Source organism: Prorops nasuta, unplaced genomic scaffold (assembly GCF_024137725.1).
Source record: "Prorops nasuta isolate Cenicafe-Biocafe unplaced genomic scaffold, Cenicafe_Pnas_1.2 PNAS00019, whole genome shotgun sequence".
Lineage (NCBI taxonomy): Eukaryota > Metazoa > Arthropoda > Insecta > Hymenoptera > Bethylidae > Prorops > Prorops nasuta.
In genome coordinates, this window is record NW_027116816.1 from 838,037 (window position 1) to 855,597 (window position 17,561).

The 17,561-nt window shown below is 41.3% G+C and overlaps 1 protein-coding gene and 11 non-coding genes across 12 annotated transcripts in view; 1 reads left to right on the top strand and 11 right to left on the bottom strand.

Annotated features, from left to right (window-relative positions):
* Positions 1-12,370, top strand: part of Fit1 (Fermitin 1) — a 58,613-nt gene extending 46,243 nt beyond the window's left edge. Inside the window, exons 2-8 of the mRNA XM_066738671.1 lie at positions 7,341-7,574; positions 7,828-8,096; positions 8,206-8,625; positions 9,812-10,240; positions 10,335-10,547; positions 10,636-10,872; positions 10,999-12,370. Coding sequence (XP_066594768.1) covers positions 7,341-7,574; positions 7,828-8,096; positions 8,206-8,625; positions 9,812-10,240; positions 10,335-10,547; positions 10,636-10,872; positions 10,999-11,199 — 2,003 coding nt within the window. The 3' untranslated portion in view covers positions 11,200-12,370. The remainder of the gene's footprint in view (positions 1-7,340; positions 7,575-7,827; positions 8,097-8,205; positions 8,626-9,811; positions 10,241-10,334; positions 10,548-10,635; positions 10,873-10,998) is intronic.
* Positions 12,371-13,570: 1,200 nt separating this feature from the next.
* LOC136780698 (5S ribosomal RNA) lies at positions 13,571-13,689 on the bottom strand. Its single transcript, XR_010823794.1, has one exon. It is a non-coding gene; the product is annotated as a 5S ribosomal RNA (ribosomal RNA).
* Positions 13,690-13,756: 67 nt separating this feature from the next.
* LOC136780705 (5S ribosomal RNA) lies at positions 13,757-13,875 on the bottom strand. The gene has a single exon (XR_010823801.1). It is a non-coding gene; the product is annotated as a 5S ribosomal RNA (ribosomal RNA).
* Positions 13,876-13,942: 67 nt separating this feature from the next.
* Positions 13,943-14,061, bottom strand: LOC136780706 (5S ribosomal RNA). Its single transcript, XR_010823802.1, has one exon. It is a non-coding gene; the product is annotated as a 5S ribosomal RNA (ribosomal RNA).
* Positions 14,062-14,128: 67 nt separating this feature from the next.
* LOC136780707 (5S ribosomal RNA) lies at positions 14,129-14,247 on the bottom strand. The gene has a single exon (XR_010823803.1). It is a non-coding gene; the product is annotated as a 5S ribosomal RNA (ribosomal RNA).
* A 66-nt stretch (positions 14,248-14,313) lies between these two features.
* On the bottom strand, positions 14,314-14,432 carry LOC136780708 (5S ribosomal RNA). Its single transcript, XR_010823804.1, has one exon. It is a non-coding gene; the product is annotated as a 5S ribosomal RNA (ribosomal RNA).
* A 67-nt stretch (positions 14,433-14,499) lies between these two features.
* On the bottom strand, positions 14,500-14,618 carry LOC136780699 (5S ribosomal RNA). The gene has a single exon (XR_010823795.1). It is a non-coding gene; the product is annotated as a 5S ribosomal RNA (ribosomal RNA).
* Positions 14,619-14,684: 66 nt separating this feature from the next.
* Positions 14,685-14,803, bottom strand: LOC136780700 (5S ribosomal RNA). The gene has a single exon (XR_010823796.1). It is a non-coding gene; the product is annotated as a 5S ribosomal RNA (ribosomal RNA).
* Positions 14,804-14,870: 67 nt separating this feature from the next.
* Positions 14,871-14,989, bottom strand: LOC136780704 (5S ribosomal RNA). Its single transcript, XR_010823800.1, has one exon. It is a non-coding gene; the product is annotated as a 5S ribosomal RNA (ribosomal RNA).
* A 67-nt stretch (positions 14,990-15,056) lies between these two features.
* On the bottom strand, positions 15,057-15,175 carry LOC136780701 (5S ribosomal RNA). Its single transcript, XR_010823797.1, has one exon. It is a non-coding gene; the product is annotated as a 5S ribosomal RNA (ribosomal RNA).
* Positions 15,176-17,179: 2,004 nt separating this feature from the next.
* On the bottom strand, positions 17,180-17,298 carry LOC136780702 (5S ribosomal RNA). Its single transcript, XR_010823798.1, has one exon. It is a non-coding gene; the product is annotated as a 5S ribosomal RNA (ribosomal RNA).
* A 67-nt stretch (positions 17,299-17,365) lies between these two features.
* Positions 17,366-17,484, bottom strand: LOC136780703 (5S ribosomal RNA). Its single transcript, XR_010823799.1, has one exon. It is a non-coding gene; the product is annotated as a 5S ribosomal RNA (ribosomal RNA).
* Between the last annotated feature and the right edge of the window lie 77 nt (positions 17,485-17,561).

The window sequence follows — 17,561 nt, forward strand, 5'->3', positions numbered from 1 at the left end:
TTCGAGCGTGCGCGTCAAGCTTTCTCCATGTACTTTTCTCGGTAAATTCGCGCGAGTGGGATTTTCCGTTGGGAAAACGGTGGAAATGTTTGAGACGATACGCTCGCTGTTTGTTTTTCGCGGTTAATGAGCAAATGGGTTGAGAAAAGGTCTGGAGACAGGATGTGGGACAGGAGTGACGTAAATGACCGGAGATTGAAATAATCGTGACGATTGATTGGAGAGCGAGACTCGTGATAACGATCGTGAAAAATGCCTTGGAGTCGCGGCGGCATTGCAGCGGAGCGCCGTTGGAAACTGTGCGTTTTTGTCGTTGTTGAGGGTGGCGTAACGGGCAACGCGCGCGCGAATGATTGGCATTTGGTCAATTGGACGGATAGACTCGAGACGACGAGAGAGAGCCACGTGGTTATCTCTAGTTTGTCTACAGCAAAGAGTCCAATCGGTGTTGCTGGATCGCGGGTTTTTTGGCCTCCCACCTGCACGACTCGCCTATGCCTACCGGTATAGGGATCGAGGGGCATAGTGGGAGGACTAAAAACCCACGATCTGGCAGCAGTGACTCGGTCGAATGAGAATCGGGAACAATCGTGATTCCCTGTAAGCCAGAGCAATCGTAGCTTTTAACTGGAACGACCACGGTTGCCTTTGGCCTCGGCTTACGGCCTCTCTACGAGCGTATACTTTGCTCCCTCTTCAATTACGGAACACGGACGGACTCCTCCTTTGACTTTTGTCACAACACACAAGCTGCCTTGGCACGACACACGTCCTGCTGCTGCCGCGACACGACTCCGACCTTTTCACTCCTATGCATATTATCCCTCCGATCTTAATTTACAGCATTCTTTCCGGCTATCGCTAATTTCTCCTTTCTCTTATCCAATTCGATCTCCTTGTTTTTTCACACACCGTGGAAAATCCTGTTTGGAAACTTTATTATACGCGTGTATATACAATTGGTTCAAAGACTTTTCTCACTGGCGAAATCTCTCTCTCTCTCTCTCTCTCCATTCAACGTTGAATTTACTCGCTAGGATAGAAAAGTTTTACGCTCGACTAGTCGCTTTATCTTAACCGTCGGTCGAATCGTTGCAAAATCGGAGCTAGGTGATTGGAAAAGAAAATACAGGGCGATGTAATTAGCTTGATTCAAAGTATGATAATTCTCAGTGTAACGAACCAAGCTAGACAGGATATAACAAATGTGACTGGGGATCAACACCTACGTTGTAATTGTGCAACAGGTATATTATCAATTTGCATATCTAATCTAATCCAGCCACGGTATGACATATCTGAGATTACTCAAATGTTTAAAGGCATTTCGTGATTTCCAATCAACTCGATACACTCGACCAATCGAGTGGTCAGACTTTGCACATATTTGGTTTCTGTATTTTTTTTTGTTTACGACTCACAACTACGCGTATATACATATATATATATATATATATATAAATAATGATTTTGCAACTGTTTCGTGGCTCAGCCTTCGGAGAATTCTGACATAATTCGAGCCATTGGAGGACGCATATAACACACATATACGTCGTATAAAACATTGGATCAACGAACTGTACTGACGTAACTATCTGCCAGACATGGATGAGTCTGGCTACTTTTAGGTCTCTCCCCCATACAACCGTGCTTTCAAAACAGCACCAGCCTCTGCCCGATGCTTATTTAAACTTTATTCGCCCTCTTCGCTCATTCTAAATATATATATACACACATTGCGAGATTCTATAGCTATTCGTCATCTTCTCGATTCGCTTCTGCAAACACAAATAAACATTGACGTACAATAGAACTTGTGCAAAGTATTATTGACTTGATCGAAATATCTCTTGCAATGTGCGTGTTTATATTTGTAAGAGGGATTAGTGGTTTCTCTGGAATTGTACCAATACAATTAAAGGTTTGATGTTTTATATATATATATATATATATATATAGGGCTTTCGTTCGGTGAATTTCGAGACATTCCATTGGAATTGCGGTTAGCCGAAGCTCGGCAAGCATTGGGGTAAGGACGAGGTAAGGATTTAATTGGGCAAGTTGAGACGAGTGTTTAGCAGGAACTATAGGAAAATTCGAGTCTTTGAGAGGTTTTAGCGGTGTATCCTTGCGTTGTGCGGCGTACGTTGCGTAATGGACTGAGAAATCAAAGGGTCGCTTTCTTGTAGTTTGCGTGGCTTCTTTGTGCGCAGGATGGGGACATCCAGCCAGAGGGTGCACCAGAGCGCTTAACCGAGGGAGCTTCCCCCCTCCCCCCTCCACCCTTCCCAACCTCTTGCTCGCTCGCTCTTCCGTTGTCGCGTAGTACAAGTTTCAGTAAACAAGTCCTCGACCATCACGCTCGCTTCACTCGAGTCAATCCGAAACTTGTAGGAACGACCAGTAGCAAATCTGTACACCTTACACACACAAACTCGAATAAAGAGGATATGTATATATATATATATATACATAACTGTTTCTCGATTTAAACGATATACGAGACAACTGAAAGTCTCCGATAAGAGAAGTAAGAAAAAACTATGAGAATGCGTGTTTGGAACGTGCTCGAGAGGAAGAAACAAATTGCGCGGGAATTAATGGTGATGTAAAGCAAAATGAGTATACTGCACGTATACATATAGGTATACGGAGAGTGCAGAACGATTTGCTTATAAATTATGCCGAGGCCGCGGCTCATTAGGCGCTAAAGGATCGCGTGTCCCTCGGCGCTCACATTTCTAGTGGTTCGTCCCGGACGACAGTAATGAGAAACAGTGCCAACAGCTGATCAGCCAATGTGCACTGACCTAGTAACCAATAACTCGTTTGCATTGCCGCTGTAGCACGCAAACACGTGCCTCTTGCCTTTTGTCTTTCGCCCATGATCGCGCTGCAGCTTTCGATTCGATCGCCATCGGCACTTTAATATAACGCACAGCCCAACTTTTCTATCGATGCTAATTCCGCGCTGTGGTCTTCAAGTTCAATCGCGTATAAGAATCGATGATCGAGGACAATTCAGACACGTTGCATCGCGAATCAATGACGACGGCAATTGCGATCCATTGTGGACGATTGAAAGTGTCATTTGGGCTGCGGAGTAGTGCGGAATCCGAAGCTTCATTGTGTTCTCGCAATAAGGAGGAGACTCCTGCTAGCGGCTATTTTGGTTTTACGGTCGTTTATACGATCGGCAGCTTCGTTCTCCCCTCTGAACGTTACGCAATGTTGGTAAAAGACGACTGTGTTCCCGTTCCGAGGGTCGCTTCGGCTACTCGCGCATCATTCTGGCGCCATACATTTTATAACTCTCCCACAAGCAGCCCGAACGCCGCGAACCTAGATTCCTCGACCAACTCCTCGTGTAACCCAATTGTCGAATCATTCATTCTTTCGATTCTCGGCCTTATGACACGAAGACTTTTTATGTTTTCTTTTTTGCAAAATCGTAAGGCGCGTGGACCAACTGTTTTAACATCAGGAATCGCTGTGTGTGTTTATATATAGGTTCTTGTGGTCGACTCAGCGAGGAGACAGTTTTCAAGGAATCTCGATAAAAGAAGGTTCTTCCAGTTCTGGGAATCTCCTTGTCTGTACACGCAATATTCTGGCATTGTACAGGGTCCGTCGGTTAAAATGGACCAGAGCATAAATGCACGAAGACGCGTATCTCCGCGACTATCAGAGGTGTCAACATGTTTTTTGTAACATATCTTTTCGAAGCGTATTTTAGTAATTGCGTTCAGTAAGGTCTTCTACAAAATTTTGATATCTCTAATAGTTATGGAGATACGTATTTTTGTAATTACGCTTTGAGGTGTTTCAAGCGACGAATCCTGTATACATTCTGCAACTCTCCCAGGCGAGCTAATCCCACACTGGGACAAGAATCTCTTTACTGCATATAAAATGCATCACACTTTAATAGTTGATACGCGAAATTAACAAATTGTTATATATTTCAATTACCAACTTTACGGTTGTGTTTAAATTTACAGTAAAGAAAAAACTTCTCTCGATGTATCAGAAGCGAAAAATTCACGGAAAAATCTATTCCGTAGCCGAATGATGGATGCCTCGCTTCTATATTATTATTTGCATGCTCGCGAAAAGACAAAGTATAGCATTTCTGTTTGTTTTCTAATTATTCCGGCAGAAAAATAAATCGCAGGGAGAAGCGCGAGCTGCTGGAGTTTCAGTTGCAACTTGCAGCACAACGTGACGTGCTCAAGAGAGTGTCATACACACGAGGAGAAAACGTGGCAGCAACGCGGTCACGGCTCTTTTTGGTCAAGCTGCACCGGCCATTCCGGCTGCCCCCGAGCGGCCGTCGCGCAAACACGTCGATAAATTTTCGGCTAAAAAGCCGCCAGAGCTCTAAACGAGCCTCTTTGGCCACACGTGAACACGCCTTAAATGCGATTGGCCGATATCGCTCGCTTTCTCTCTGCACCGTGCCAAATTGCACAAAGCCCAATAATCCTCCATTGATTCTTTGAGAAATACTTGCCCCGCAAAGGCGGCATACTCCACGTAATTATACTCATATTCACCAGTCATTCTTCCCCCTTTAGTCACGGATAATTTTATAACACTTGTATACATTACGTTCGTTACTATTTTTGCGCCTTTCCAACCTCGTGATTTATCGCATCTTGCGGGGAATAAGATGACAAAAATTATTAACGTTTCCCGTAGAATCACATTGATATTCCGTTTGCAAAGTTTGTATTATCCTATATATATACGCGCAGGAGGCACACAGGCACCAGGCGGTACAACGACCGGGAAAATGCGCGGCTTGCTTCTCTCAATAGGCCAGACGCGAAAGTACCAAAATAGGCTGGGTCTATAATAGTATACAGCTTTTATGAGCAGCGCAGCACGGAAGCTGCAGATTCCGTCGTCGGATGTGCTAAGCTCATCCGTGACGGTCGGAGATCAACTACAAAAATTCCAACTTTACTCCTGCACATTACGCATGTAAGATCTACGACCTCTCAACGATGCCGTATAATAAGAACAACAGCACAATTAAAAATGTCTGTATATAAAAAATATAAAGTATTGTTAAAAGGTCGCAATACACTGTGCATGGTCTTTCAAATTTCTCACTGCAGACTTTTACGCGTAAACACGAGCACGAGTGTCATCTCCAAAAGTAATGCAATTTTATAGGCTCCATATAAGTCTATGGTGCGACGAGTCTGAGCTATGGAGGAAAACGTGTTCAATGGCTCGTGTCATTTTTCGTAATAGAGATATATATGTTGATCTGCGGTGTCATTGAGTGCATGGCATTGGGCTATTAGAACTGCTTTCCGATAATAGATACGTCGGGTGATTGTTGAGCCAATTGGAATGGTGGGTCGGTTCCATTGTTTCTTTTATTCGAGGCACGCTCGTGCGTTTTCGGCATCTGTTTCCTTTTTCCCCGCAACGAAGCAGCGTCGACTGCCTGTGTGCATATATATATATGTATACTTGGAAAGTCATGGTGGAGTCGTAAGGTCTGCTGAAAAGTAATTTTCACAGCTGCTCGCGCCGTTTCCGTCGCGGTCAATTTAACGACTCCATCCGAAAAATTTGTATAGCCTGCTGTGTTCCTGTTGGCTGCTGCAAACCTTCTCCGGTAGTATTTGGACCGTAGCGCCATTATAGAAGGCACATGTTCTTGGAAAAACCGATAAACACCTATTGAATCCGATGAAAAGTCACCGAATGCTCCAAGAATACACCTTATAAACGGCGCACGAGTATAATAAATTAGAATTTCAAATCTCAGCTGAAGCGTCAACACTGGTCTATTGTTTACGTTTGGTTGACTTTCGAGGAACGGCTAGTGCTCGATGCTGCGGAAAAATGTAATAATAAAGCAGAGACCGTACAGTAGGGTTTATCTACGCGCGCATATTTTTCGTGTTGGATTTCGTGGCGTGTAGCTCCTCTCTTCCAAGAACCCTCGGTTGTATACGACGATGTCCCTTGGACAACGACAATGACAGCGACAACGAGCACAACGTTGACGACGGCTCTACAACCATACGACGCCCAACGTCGACAAGGGTGTCGGATAACTCAAGGGTTTCGCCGCACTCCTCTCTTGAAACGGGGCTGAGGAAGAATCCACCCCCTATACTCTTCACCAGCCGGAAAGTCAAGATCTCCCCCCACCCTCCTACAAACACAAAACGAACTCTCCGAGGAATCTCAAGCAGCGCATTTTCACCGCTGCTTTTAACCATAACAAACCTATCTCCACCTGCGAGTCTTCTTCAGCAATCTCTGCCCCTTTGTCAATTTCACGAGCAACACTAAGTGTTTTCCTATAGCTGCCGTTAATAAACAAATCAGCTCTCTCTTTCGAGGTAGGGGATTTTCCGCGAAACTTACGTCAATCCCACTACGCTTCTTCTTCGCTATGCTGTTTACGTTTTTTGTCGTGCAGTTTTTGTATTTCCCGAGAACAATCGAAAACGGAAATCTTTATGCCGATACAAAAACCCACGTACTTGAACCAAGATGAGACTCTACTACCCCTCCTGAACGCCACCTTTTTTTCTCCATTTTGCTTCCACTACCACCCCCCCCCCCCCCTCCCTTCAGTCCCAAAGCCAAAGCTTTACAAAAGCCTGCTCTACCTCTATAAGGCTTGAAGCATCTCGAGCGTACTTTCGACGACACTTTTCTACCTCGCTCTGCATTCCCATCTGGAATTTTCAAATATTCCAGAAGAACCCACTCATGAAGGAATAATTAGAATTCTTCCTTCCTTCTTACTTTTTCATCCTGATGCTTCTTCGCACAACAGTCACTCTCGTAGGTTAGCACTCGGCATAATTTCTACTTTATTTATTCCATGTTTCAACGAGAAACGTGATTAGTGTTCATATCCCTCGGTAATCCTTTGTATCCGAGTGGAGGACTGAAAACGGAAGTAATGGACCGTGTGGTATAATAATATAAGAGTTGGGGCTTCGGGATGTAAGGTTAAAAACGAGGCGTAGACGCGTCGATGGTTTACTTGCGGTTATTGCTCGGAGAAAAAGAGGTGACTGCTGTTTGTTGGGTGTCAGGAGAAAATAGGAAGCACGTGGTCTTTACGACACGCGCGTGAAACATCCGGCGGAACACGTGTGCATGACCGTGAGTACGGTCTGGATAAAGTCCTGAAAACCCGGGCCTCCTCGGCACATGTCCCAGATCCCAATGACGAGGACGGAAAAAAGAAACACTCGGGCATAACTTGCTCCTGGCTCCTGCTGCTTCTTATCGAAATTCCATAAAAACTTGCGATTTCGGTTGTTTAATAAATCGATCGTGTTTGTTTGCAACAGATATCGCGATGGACTGGTCGGATCACGCATTGTGGTGGCCTGCACGAAATCACTGGCTCACCAGAACTAGAAGTACGTTGGATCAGTACGGCGTGGCTGCCGATGCACTGCTGCATTTCACACCGATGCACAAAACGCTGAGGGTGCAGCTACCGGATATGCGATGCCTCGATTGCCGAGTCGATTTCTCCGTAAAAACCTTCAACGCCGTTATCAACCTTTGTAAAGAATTAGGTAAGCCCTGAAGAGATAAATATGTACTCTCTGTTAAACGTATACCTTATATATATATATAGGTATATATAATATATGAGATAAGCGACTGAAAAAGTTTATTGCAAATTAATAGACTTTATCTTACAAAATTACATATAGGTTATTTACTCCTTCGAAAAGCTTGGAAGAATTTTTATTTGATTTGTAGTTATCACATAGTTTTATTATATATATAGATGTAGGTTTATTAAGTTTTATTGGGTTCTTGCAGGTATAAGACACCCCGAAGAATTATCGTTTTGCAAGCCACTGGAGCCTAATCATCTCAAGTACAACCTGAAGGATCTGCCGGCGAAGAAGAAGATCGAGAATCAAAAGAACGGCCACTGGCACATACCAGCCGACACGAATACCTTCATCCCTGTGAGCCAGAGTCCCAGGGGATCAACGGGAAGTTTGGATCAAAGCAGCCCTTTCATGTGCGCACCAGTCACGCCCACAAACAGAAATCACAGCACACCGATCAGCTCTCCCGTCTCTGTAATGCCTCGCGTCCATTTCAATAATCATCGTTCTATATATGGGAAACCGCGGGGTGTGTGCGTCCGTATGCATGGATTGTGATTAGAGTTTGATTTATGGTTTTTAGCAATCCGGAACGTGGAAGAGGAACAATAACTCGTCCGGCTTCGGTAGTACCGGATCGTTCAATGCGAACAATAGCACGATGAGTCTGGAGGCTTTGAACGGTGGTTTGACCGAGTCCTTGGCGCAGAGTCCGAGCTCCGTGTCGCCGGAAGTCCGTGGCAAGCTGGTCCGACCGAAAAGCCTCGTCGAACGTGCCAGGATGAACGTCGCCTGGCTCGATTCATCATTATCGATCATGGAGCAAGGAATACGCGAGTTTGACACTCTCAGACTAAAATTCAAGTTCTACTCCTTCTACGACCTCAATCCGAAAACCGACGCCGTTAGGATCAACATGATATACGAGCAGGCCAAGTGGCAATTGCTCTCGGAAGAGATCGATTGCACCGAGGAGGAGATGCTCATGTTTGCCGCTCTTCAGGTAAAACCCCTTCTCCCCCCTCTAAATTCCTCGCCAAGAAACTTTTCAACCTTATCATCTACCGCATCCCAAATATTTATCTCCGAAGATTCCACCAAGGTATTTCTTACAACGTGCTTGCTACTCCCCCCCCCCCCCCCTCTCCGAGATAAAACTCCTCTCCCACCTCTGATTTCCTTGGTACTATAAGAATCTCTTTATTGTCCCTTCACGAAACTCACTTGACGGGAGTAAAGCTCGAACGACGCTAAATAATCCTGCGTTCCGGCTCGTGACGCTACAGCTCGTAGTACAGTGTCAAAGAAAGGTACACGTGCGCTTCCGCTCGGCTGCGTCACGTGCCCCGCTAATGAAAGAGAATCGAACCTACAGTCCAGATGGGTCTTATTAAATCTCGCGCAAATTACGTTTCTTGTAATCTCTTTTTCGATCACTGTTCAAGCGACGATGAAAAGAACATGTTCCACTTGTTCCGAATAGCATCCATGTAAACTGTTTGTATCAAGGGTCATTAACAAGGATTTGCTCTTAAATGTAACTTATTTTAAAAAGAACGTATTGAGTAACTCGCGTTGAGATTCGGTAATCGTTATATAATTGTATTGCAATTAAAGTATTCAAGTTTTTGTGCAAATTTCAATGATGAAATGGACGGACGGGGGGGGGGGGGGGTGGCACACACGTGCGTTAGGTTCAGCTGGAAGGCGTCGCGTCGCAGGAACGTGCGTAACGAGGGCTGGAAAATCAGCCATGAGATAATCGACTTAAGCTGGTCCGATTTGCATGCGGGAGTGCAACTTGTAAACATCGGAGTAGACACGCGCAATATCCTCTCCCTCTCCCTCTCCCTCTCTTCACTCTCATCCAACATGGAGCCGCCAGTCAGGCAGCCAGCAAGCGAGCAAGGCACAGAAGGGACGGCAACCATCCGGAAAGTTAATACGTATTTTGTATGCTTAATCCCTGGTATGTGTCTGGGCAAAGTAGAATAGACATCCTATATAGAATACATATATACTGCTGTAGTACAATAATACAACACCGAGGTGGATTAGCCACGGCTGATTACTCCCTATTTATCGGCCAGCGATTTTCATTAGAATCAAAATTCACGCGTGCTTTCGTCTGCCTATTTTTCAATTAAACCTACTGCAGATAGATTACATTCCAAACGAATTTTCCACAGGTCCAAGTGAATCTTCAGGCGAGCGTGCCACAGCCGAATTACGACGGGAACGGAACTGTGTTACCGGCAGAGGATGACATTGACGCTGCCCTGACGGATCTTCAAGTTACCTTGGAGGGTAGCAACATAAGCAACGGCCCGAGCGACATTACCCAAGTACCGGAATTATGCGACTATTTGCGATTCTTCAAGCCAAAACGCTTCACCTTGAAGGCGTACAAGCGATATTGGTTCACCTGTAGGGATCTGCAATTGAGACTCTACAAAACGCAGGAGGAAACTAACAACTCCGAGGCACCCGCCTACGTCATCAATCTGCGCGGCTGCGAGGTCACTCCGGACGTTCATCTCTCCCAAGGTCGTTACGGCATTCGCCTTGAAGTACCGAGCGCCGAAGGAATGACTGAAATGTGGATCAGATGTGACAACGTTAGTTTCTCTTTCAACATTGTATTTTAATCCATTCGGCCGATTGCAAAGGATTTACGTAATTGCATGGTTCATTTGCACCATTTCCTTTTAGGAGCAACAATACGCAAAGTGGATGGCTGCATGCAGATTGGCAGCGAAAGGACGCACATTGGCCGACGCGTCTTACGAGTCCGAAGTTAATAGCATCATTGCTTTCCTGCAATTACAAAGGCCCGCGCCTGCACCAGCCATTAATCCCAATTCCTTGGACATAATGCCTGAAGATTACGTGGCGCCAAGATTCGCCAAGAAATTCAGAGGAAAGGTAAGGCTCTCCTACCTCCCATTCATTATATTATTATTCTTCAGGTAAATTAATCGCTTCGTTAGTAATAAATTTTTCTTACTTGCAGCTGGTCCAAAGGATCCTCGAGGCTCACGCAAACGTCAAAGATTTACCTCTAGTGGAGGCTAAATTGAATTATATTAAAGCATGGCAATCACTGCCGGAATATGGAATTTCCTTATTCGTTGTACGATTTACGGGTAAGAGTAAAGATGAGCTGCTGGGTATCGCCAACAACAGGTTGATGCGAATGGAGCTTCACAATGGCGATCATCTCAAAACTTGGAGGTATAATACAATGAAGGTACGTTAATACTTTAATTGGTGTTCCTAAATTATTCTTATTTGCCCATTGTAAATGTCAGTCAGATTGGGAGTATCAGCGTTTAAAGTTTTATTGTTGGAAACTCAAGAGAATTATGTTTTGCAGGCGTGGAATGTTAATTGGGAGGTGAAGCACATGATGGTTCAGTTTGAAGAAGAGAATATTATTTTTGAGTGCCAATCGGCGGATTGCAAAGTTGTTCATGAATTCATAGGTGGCTACATCTTCTTGTCAATGCGTTCGAAAGAAGTCAATCAAACACTCAACGAAGAAATGTTCCACAAATTAACCGGTGGATGGGTCTAGAGATATATTTTCATTCCGATATCTCGTTATTTAGTACGTGATCAGAAATTTCTATGATAGAATAATATCAGCCTTTTAGGCTATCGTAGGCTACATTGCCTCTTCTGTCAAAAGTACCGTGAATAACTATATTTTAAAAGAACGTAAAATATCGACTTCAGTACTTGACAGAAAGAACGAATCATAGTTTTAACCGACAATTTTATTTTTTTAATATACACATATGTGTCGGCTGTTCTTTGTACTATTAACAAATACTGCAAGATACGGCTCCTCGTAATATCTTTAATTGTAAATAGAATATTATACAGATCGAATCTAGTAAGGGTTCCCAAGATAACTCCTTACTTACTATTGCAATATAAAGCTTTGCGATAAATATTAACTATAATGACATACGCGTGCGAATCTTTGCACCAAAGTTCTTTTTTTATTTACAATTTTAAAAAGTCGCTTACGATCAAATACTTCTACTTTCAAAATGATTTTAAGAAATCATGCAAGTCGAGAAGTGTGTAGTATATTTATTTTTCAGAATCAGTTTACACATGACGAAAATATCAAACATATGCCTTACTCTGTAGAATATGTAATAAAAGAGAAATTTAGGCATGTGCAGAATCAGATTTTAGTAACAACGAAATCTCTTATACAGTTCTTATGGTCTGACAAAGATATAAGATGACAAAAAATATCTTTTATGCAAGAAAAAAGTTTATAATATTTTTTCAACTAATTTATAACTGTTTGTTGTCATTCGGTACTGTTTACTACTTGTACATCAATTAATTAAGATTTTATGCATTAATTGCATTTTTTCTTTTTGATGAAGTCAGCCTTCCTCGGGTCGACAATTTTACTTTATCACCGGGTGCTACTGAGGGAGACTAGCTTTAAATTTTATCAACTTATAAAATTGTTTAAATTATTTGTTGTTTCCAATGTATATTGTAATTACGGAGTAAGGTACAAAGCAAGATTGACTAAATATTTCTGTTATTCTACATTTACAAAATCTAATCTTGGTACCTTACTTCGTATGCATTAAAAATATATACTTGTATTGTTATACTACAGCCAATATTACGTTATATGTATGTAACCAAAAAAAATATAATTTTGTATATTAATAGATAATAGCTGTACAATAAATCTAATTCTTATTAATATATATATATATATATATATATACATATATATATATAAATACTACAAATTATTTATTATTAGTTTTTATACTAAAGAAATCCCGCCATCATTGTTATTATAAATTTGATAAAGGGAGGTTTGAAAATTACTTGTAGAAGTTATAACGTTAGTAAGGGAAACTATTTAATGGAAATTTGTTATTTTTCTTTAAAGTAACATGATATAATCTGAGTAATCTTTAACAAAACCGAATAACTAAACTTTATTTAACTTATTTTCTCACATTTTAACTCTGTGTCAGGGTGTTTGTTGCATTTCGACTATCAACAAATTCAAAACATAGCTTTTATTCAAATAAAATCACTATACTATATACAATAGGTACTCACAAATGCTATAATGAACGTTCTATTTAATAGAAAAAGGTGGGTTAAGTTTAATTATGGAACTATCGATAATATCGGAGGTATTTACATATACAGAGAATAATTGACTTCTTAAATTTTGTGTGATCATCCGTAACATATTTCTCGAGTGTTATTCTACAGTACTGCACCTTTGTCAATGTAATCGGTAATTGACCCGATTGACCGTTTCGTAAGGAGGCAAACTTATGATAGTGTCACTAGTGGCGCAATACAAGAGTTGTTCTTATTACACGAAAGCTAGTCGAAGACACCTCACTAAATATGGCTTTTAATCAAGAACCAAGCAACAAATGTCAAATTAATTCGTTAGAGAACAATGTTTACCGCATCAAAGATGAAGCCATTTTAATGGATGCAATTAAAGATTTAGCACTTAAGGGTTACATCGTGCAATGGGCGATATGGTGTCTCCGATCAACATAAGATTTGCATTTAGAATATCAAAGAGAAGAATTTGTATGTACCTATAGCATAGCAAATAAGGATCTCGCGGAAAATTTAGTAAATAATAATGTACATCTAAAGATTGGTCGCCACGATATTGGTATTAGTTCTTTAATTTCTATATATATATATATATATATATATATGGAAAATCATGCGCTATGCTTTTTAGGATTAAGCCACAAGTATTTGTTATGTTATACGTGGCCGCGGTCAAGTCTACAATAGAAATACTAGCACCATTTTTTTTCGGTAGATCCATCGTGGTGTGGTCATATATACATGAAGGTAAAAGTATATTATAAGGGTTTTGAGGAATGATGATATTAAAAAAAAGAAAGAAAAAGGAAAGCCAATAGCACGCGGTGTTCCCAAGCGGTCACCCATCCAAGTACTAACCGCGCCCAACGATGCTTAACTTCGGTGATCGGACGAGAACCGGTGGACCCATCGTGGTATGGCCATTGGCTGAGAGCATTGGTACTTGTAAGGGTTTTGAGGAATGATGAAATTAAAAAAAAAGAAAGAAAAAGGAAAGCCAATAGCACGCGGTGTTCCCAAGCGGTCACCCATCCAAGTACTAACCGCGCCCAACGATGCTTAACTTCGGTGATCGGACGAGAACCGGTGGACCCATCGTGGTATGGCCATTGGCTGAGAGCATTGGTACTTGTAAGGGTTTTGAGGAATGATGAAATTAAAAAAAAAGAAAGAAAAAGGAAAGCCAATAGCACGCGGTGTTCCCAAGCGGTCACCCATCCAAGTACTAACCGCGCCCAACGATGCTTAACTTCGGTGATCGGACGAGAACCGGTGGACCCATCGTGGTATGGCCATTGGCTGAGAGCATTGGTACTTGTAAGGGTTTTGAGGAATGATGAAATTAAAAAAAAAGAAAGAAAAAGGAAAGCCAATAGCACGCGGTGTTCCCAAGCGGTCACCCATCCAAGTACTAACCGCGCCCAACGATGCTTAACTTCGGTGATCGGACGAGAACCGGTGGACCCATCGTGGTATGGCCATTGGCTGAGAGCATTGGTACTTGTAAGGGTTTTGAGGAATGATGAAATTAAAAAAAAAGAGAGAAAAAGGAAGCCAATAGCACGCGGTGTTCCCAAGCGGTCACCCATCCAAGTACTAACCGCGCCCAACGATGCTTAACTTCGGTGATCGGACGAGAACCGGTGGACCCATCGTGGTATGGCCATTGGCTGAGAGCATTGGTACTTGTAAGGGTTTTGAGGAATGATGAAATTAAAAAAAAAGAGAGAAAAAGGAAAGCCAATAGCACGCGGTGTTCCCAAGCGGTCACCCATCCAAGTACTAACCGCGCCCAACGATGCTTAACTTCGGTGATCGGACGAGAACCGGTGGACCCATCGTGGTATGGCCATTGGCTGAGAGCATTGGTACTTGTAAGGGTTTTGAGGAATGATGAAATTAAAAAAAAAGAGAGAAAAAGGAAGCCAATAGCACGCGGTGTTCCCAAGCGGTCACCCATCCAAGTACTAACCGCGCCCAACGATGCTTAACTTCGGTGATCGGACGAGAACCGGTGGACCCATCGTGGTATGGCCATTGGCTGAGAGCATTGGTACTTGTAAGGGTTTTGAGGAATGATGAAATTAAAAAAAAAGAGAGAAAAAGGAAAGCCAATAGCACGCGGTGTTCCCAAGCGGTCACCCATCCAAGTACTAACCGCGCCCAACGATGCTTAACTTCGGTGATCGGACGAGAACCGGTGGACCCATCGTGGTATGGTCATTGGCTGAGAGCATCGGTACTTGTAAGGGTTTTGAGGAATGATGAAATTAAAAAAAAAGAGAGAAAAAGGAAAGCCAATAGCACGCGGTGTTCCCAAGCGGTCACCCATCCAAGTACTAACCGCGCCCAACGATGCTTAACTTCGGTGATCGGACGAGAACCGGTGGACCCATCGTGGTATGGCCATTGGCTGAGGGTATTAATACTTGTAAGGGTTTTGAGCAGGGATATTATTAAAACCGCTTGCTATAAGCTTTCCTTTTTCTTTCTTTTTTTTAATATCATCATTCCTCAAAACCCTTACAAGTACCAATACTCTCAGCCACTGGCCATACCACGATGGGTCCACCGGTTCTCGTCTTTAGAACCATTTTACCTAAAGTGTGCTAAGAAACATATAACCAATGAATATAAACGAATGTTAACCGCGCCATATGACAGCTACGGACAAACTTCCTAGATATCCCCTCGCCCCTCTGATTTCTGCACCCTTTTGCTTGGTGCAAGAGTATAGAGCCGAACTGGGGTTTTGCCCCTCTAGCGCTACTATTAGGAGAAAATTTATTGTTCCCTTCATGAAGTTAACATTAAATATATTGTAATCATGATTAACTAATTGATATTATTACACCTAAGTGCTGCGACACTATTATCATTTATCTCACCTAGCCTATTATGACAAATGTTCTTCTTTTAATGTTCTTTCTAGCATGGGTAAGAAATTCAACGTGTTTTGTTTTGCAAGCACCAATTAATTTTGTTTAAACCTTATAGTTGTTGAAATATATATTTGGGCCTTTTATCTTTATTATATATACTTAATAACGAACTTATCTTTTACATTTTGCTTTATTAAATTAACAAAATTCTCGTAATTTATGGCGCTATCATGCAGTACTATTGTTCAATAATTTTGTTACATTCGTTCCTCCTGTTTCGCTCTCTTTCCTTGCACTATTTTACTCTTCTCATACTCGCTATCTTCTATTACGTTATTGCCATCTACTTTTCCTGCTAACGCTTGATATTTAATTTTATAAGATATATAATCATTTCTGGTATTTTAGTTAATTTTGTAGGCCTATAATTATGGACTCTTGGCCCCTGAATCCCTGATTGATGCTACTAATAATTGCTGCCTGATAGCTTCCAACTTCTCAAGGGGTACTTTGACTACTTCCTCCATCATCAATCAGTTCAGCTATAGGTTAAAAAATTACTATTTCAGTTGGTAAAAAAATGTTATTTCACTTTAGTTTAACAAGAGTAAATATCGTAGGTGTAACAAATTAAAGTATGCTTACAAGAGGATTTTTCTATTTGTAATCATTCAAAATTTATGCTTAAAAAAACAGCAATTGGGCATAATAATTCATTAATCCATAATGAAATTTTTAAAAGCAGTAATAGATAATAACATATACCAAGAATATATTGGTTATGAAGGTATTTTTAACTTCTATACTGTTCATTTATCCTTTTTAATCTTCGTTTTTCTTACTTAGAATGTTCTACCTTTGCCTTGATTTCCATTGTAGAATAGTTTTTATTATTGTTAAAATGTAGTCTACTATTTCACTGAATTAAAATTGTTAATATAATTACAGACCTGGAAATAAATATTAACATGTTATTTTTAATTAAGATTTGTCGCGAAGGATAGATTATAAAGTATATTTAAGTTATTGTTAACAAATTAATTTAGTAGAGATTTATAGTGTATTTTTTAATAATTATAAAATGAATGTCTAAAAATTGAAATCAAGACAAAGATAGAAAATTTCTAAGTATAAAATGGAAATGAAAAAGAAAAATGAAGAATATTGGACTCATAACTATCATAATCATTGCAACAATCTACATTCTTTATATATATATATATATATATATATATATATTATTTCACCTTGCTGCCTAGCTATTTTCAATATTTCATTACGAATTACTTTAATATAATATCAAATAATTGTTTTTTTTTAGCTTAAACTTATACGACTACAATAGAAAAATCCCCTTGTATAAAATCTTTATTTTCGTGTTTCCAAAAAACCGATAACCAATTAAATTCGGAATAAAAAGTACAAAAGTTCATGCAAGAATGGAGTAAGAGAGACGGTAGAGCTATTGTGATATGCTCATTGGCTAAGAGTAAATGCACTTGTAGCGACTTTAAAGAAAGACAATATTCAAAAAAAAGCCAATAGCACGCGGTGTTCCCAAGCGGTCACCCATCCAAGTACTAACCGCGCCCAACGATGCTTAACTTCGGTGATCGGACGAGAACCGGTGGACCCATCGTGGTATGGCCATTGGCTGAGAGCATTGGTACTTGTAAGGGTTTTGAGGAATGATGAAATTAAAAAAAAAGAAAGAAAAAGGAAAGCCAATAGCACGCGGTGTTCCCAAGCGGTCACCCATCCAAGTACTAACCGCGCCCAACGATGCTTAACTTCGGTGATCGGACGAGAACCGGTGGACCCATCGTGGTATGGCCATTGGCTGATGGTTCAAAGCACTTTTAACGATTTTGAGGAATGATAATTAAATTGAAGCTAAAAAGCAAAGGTAAATAATACG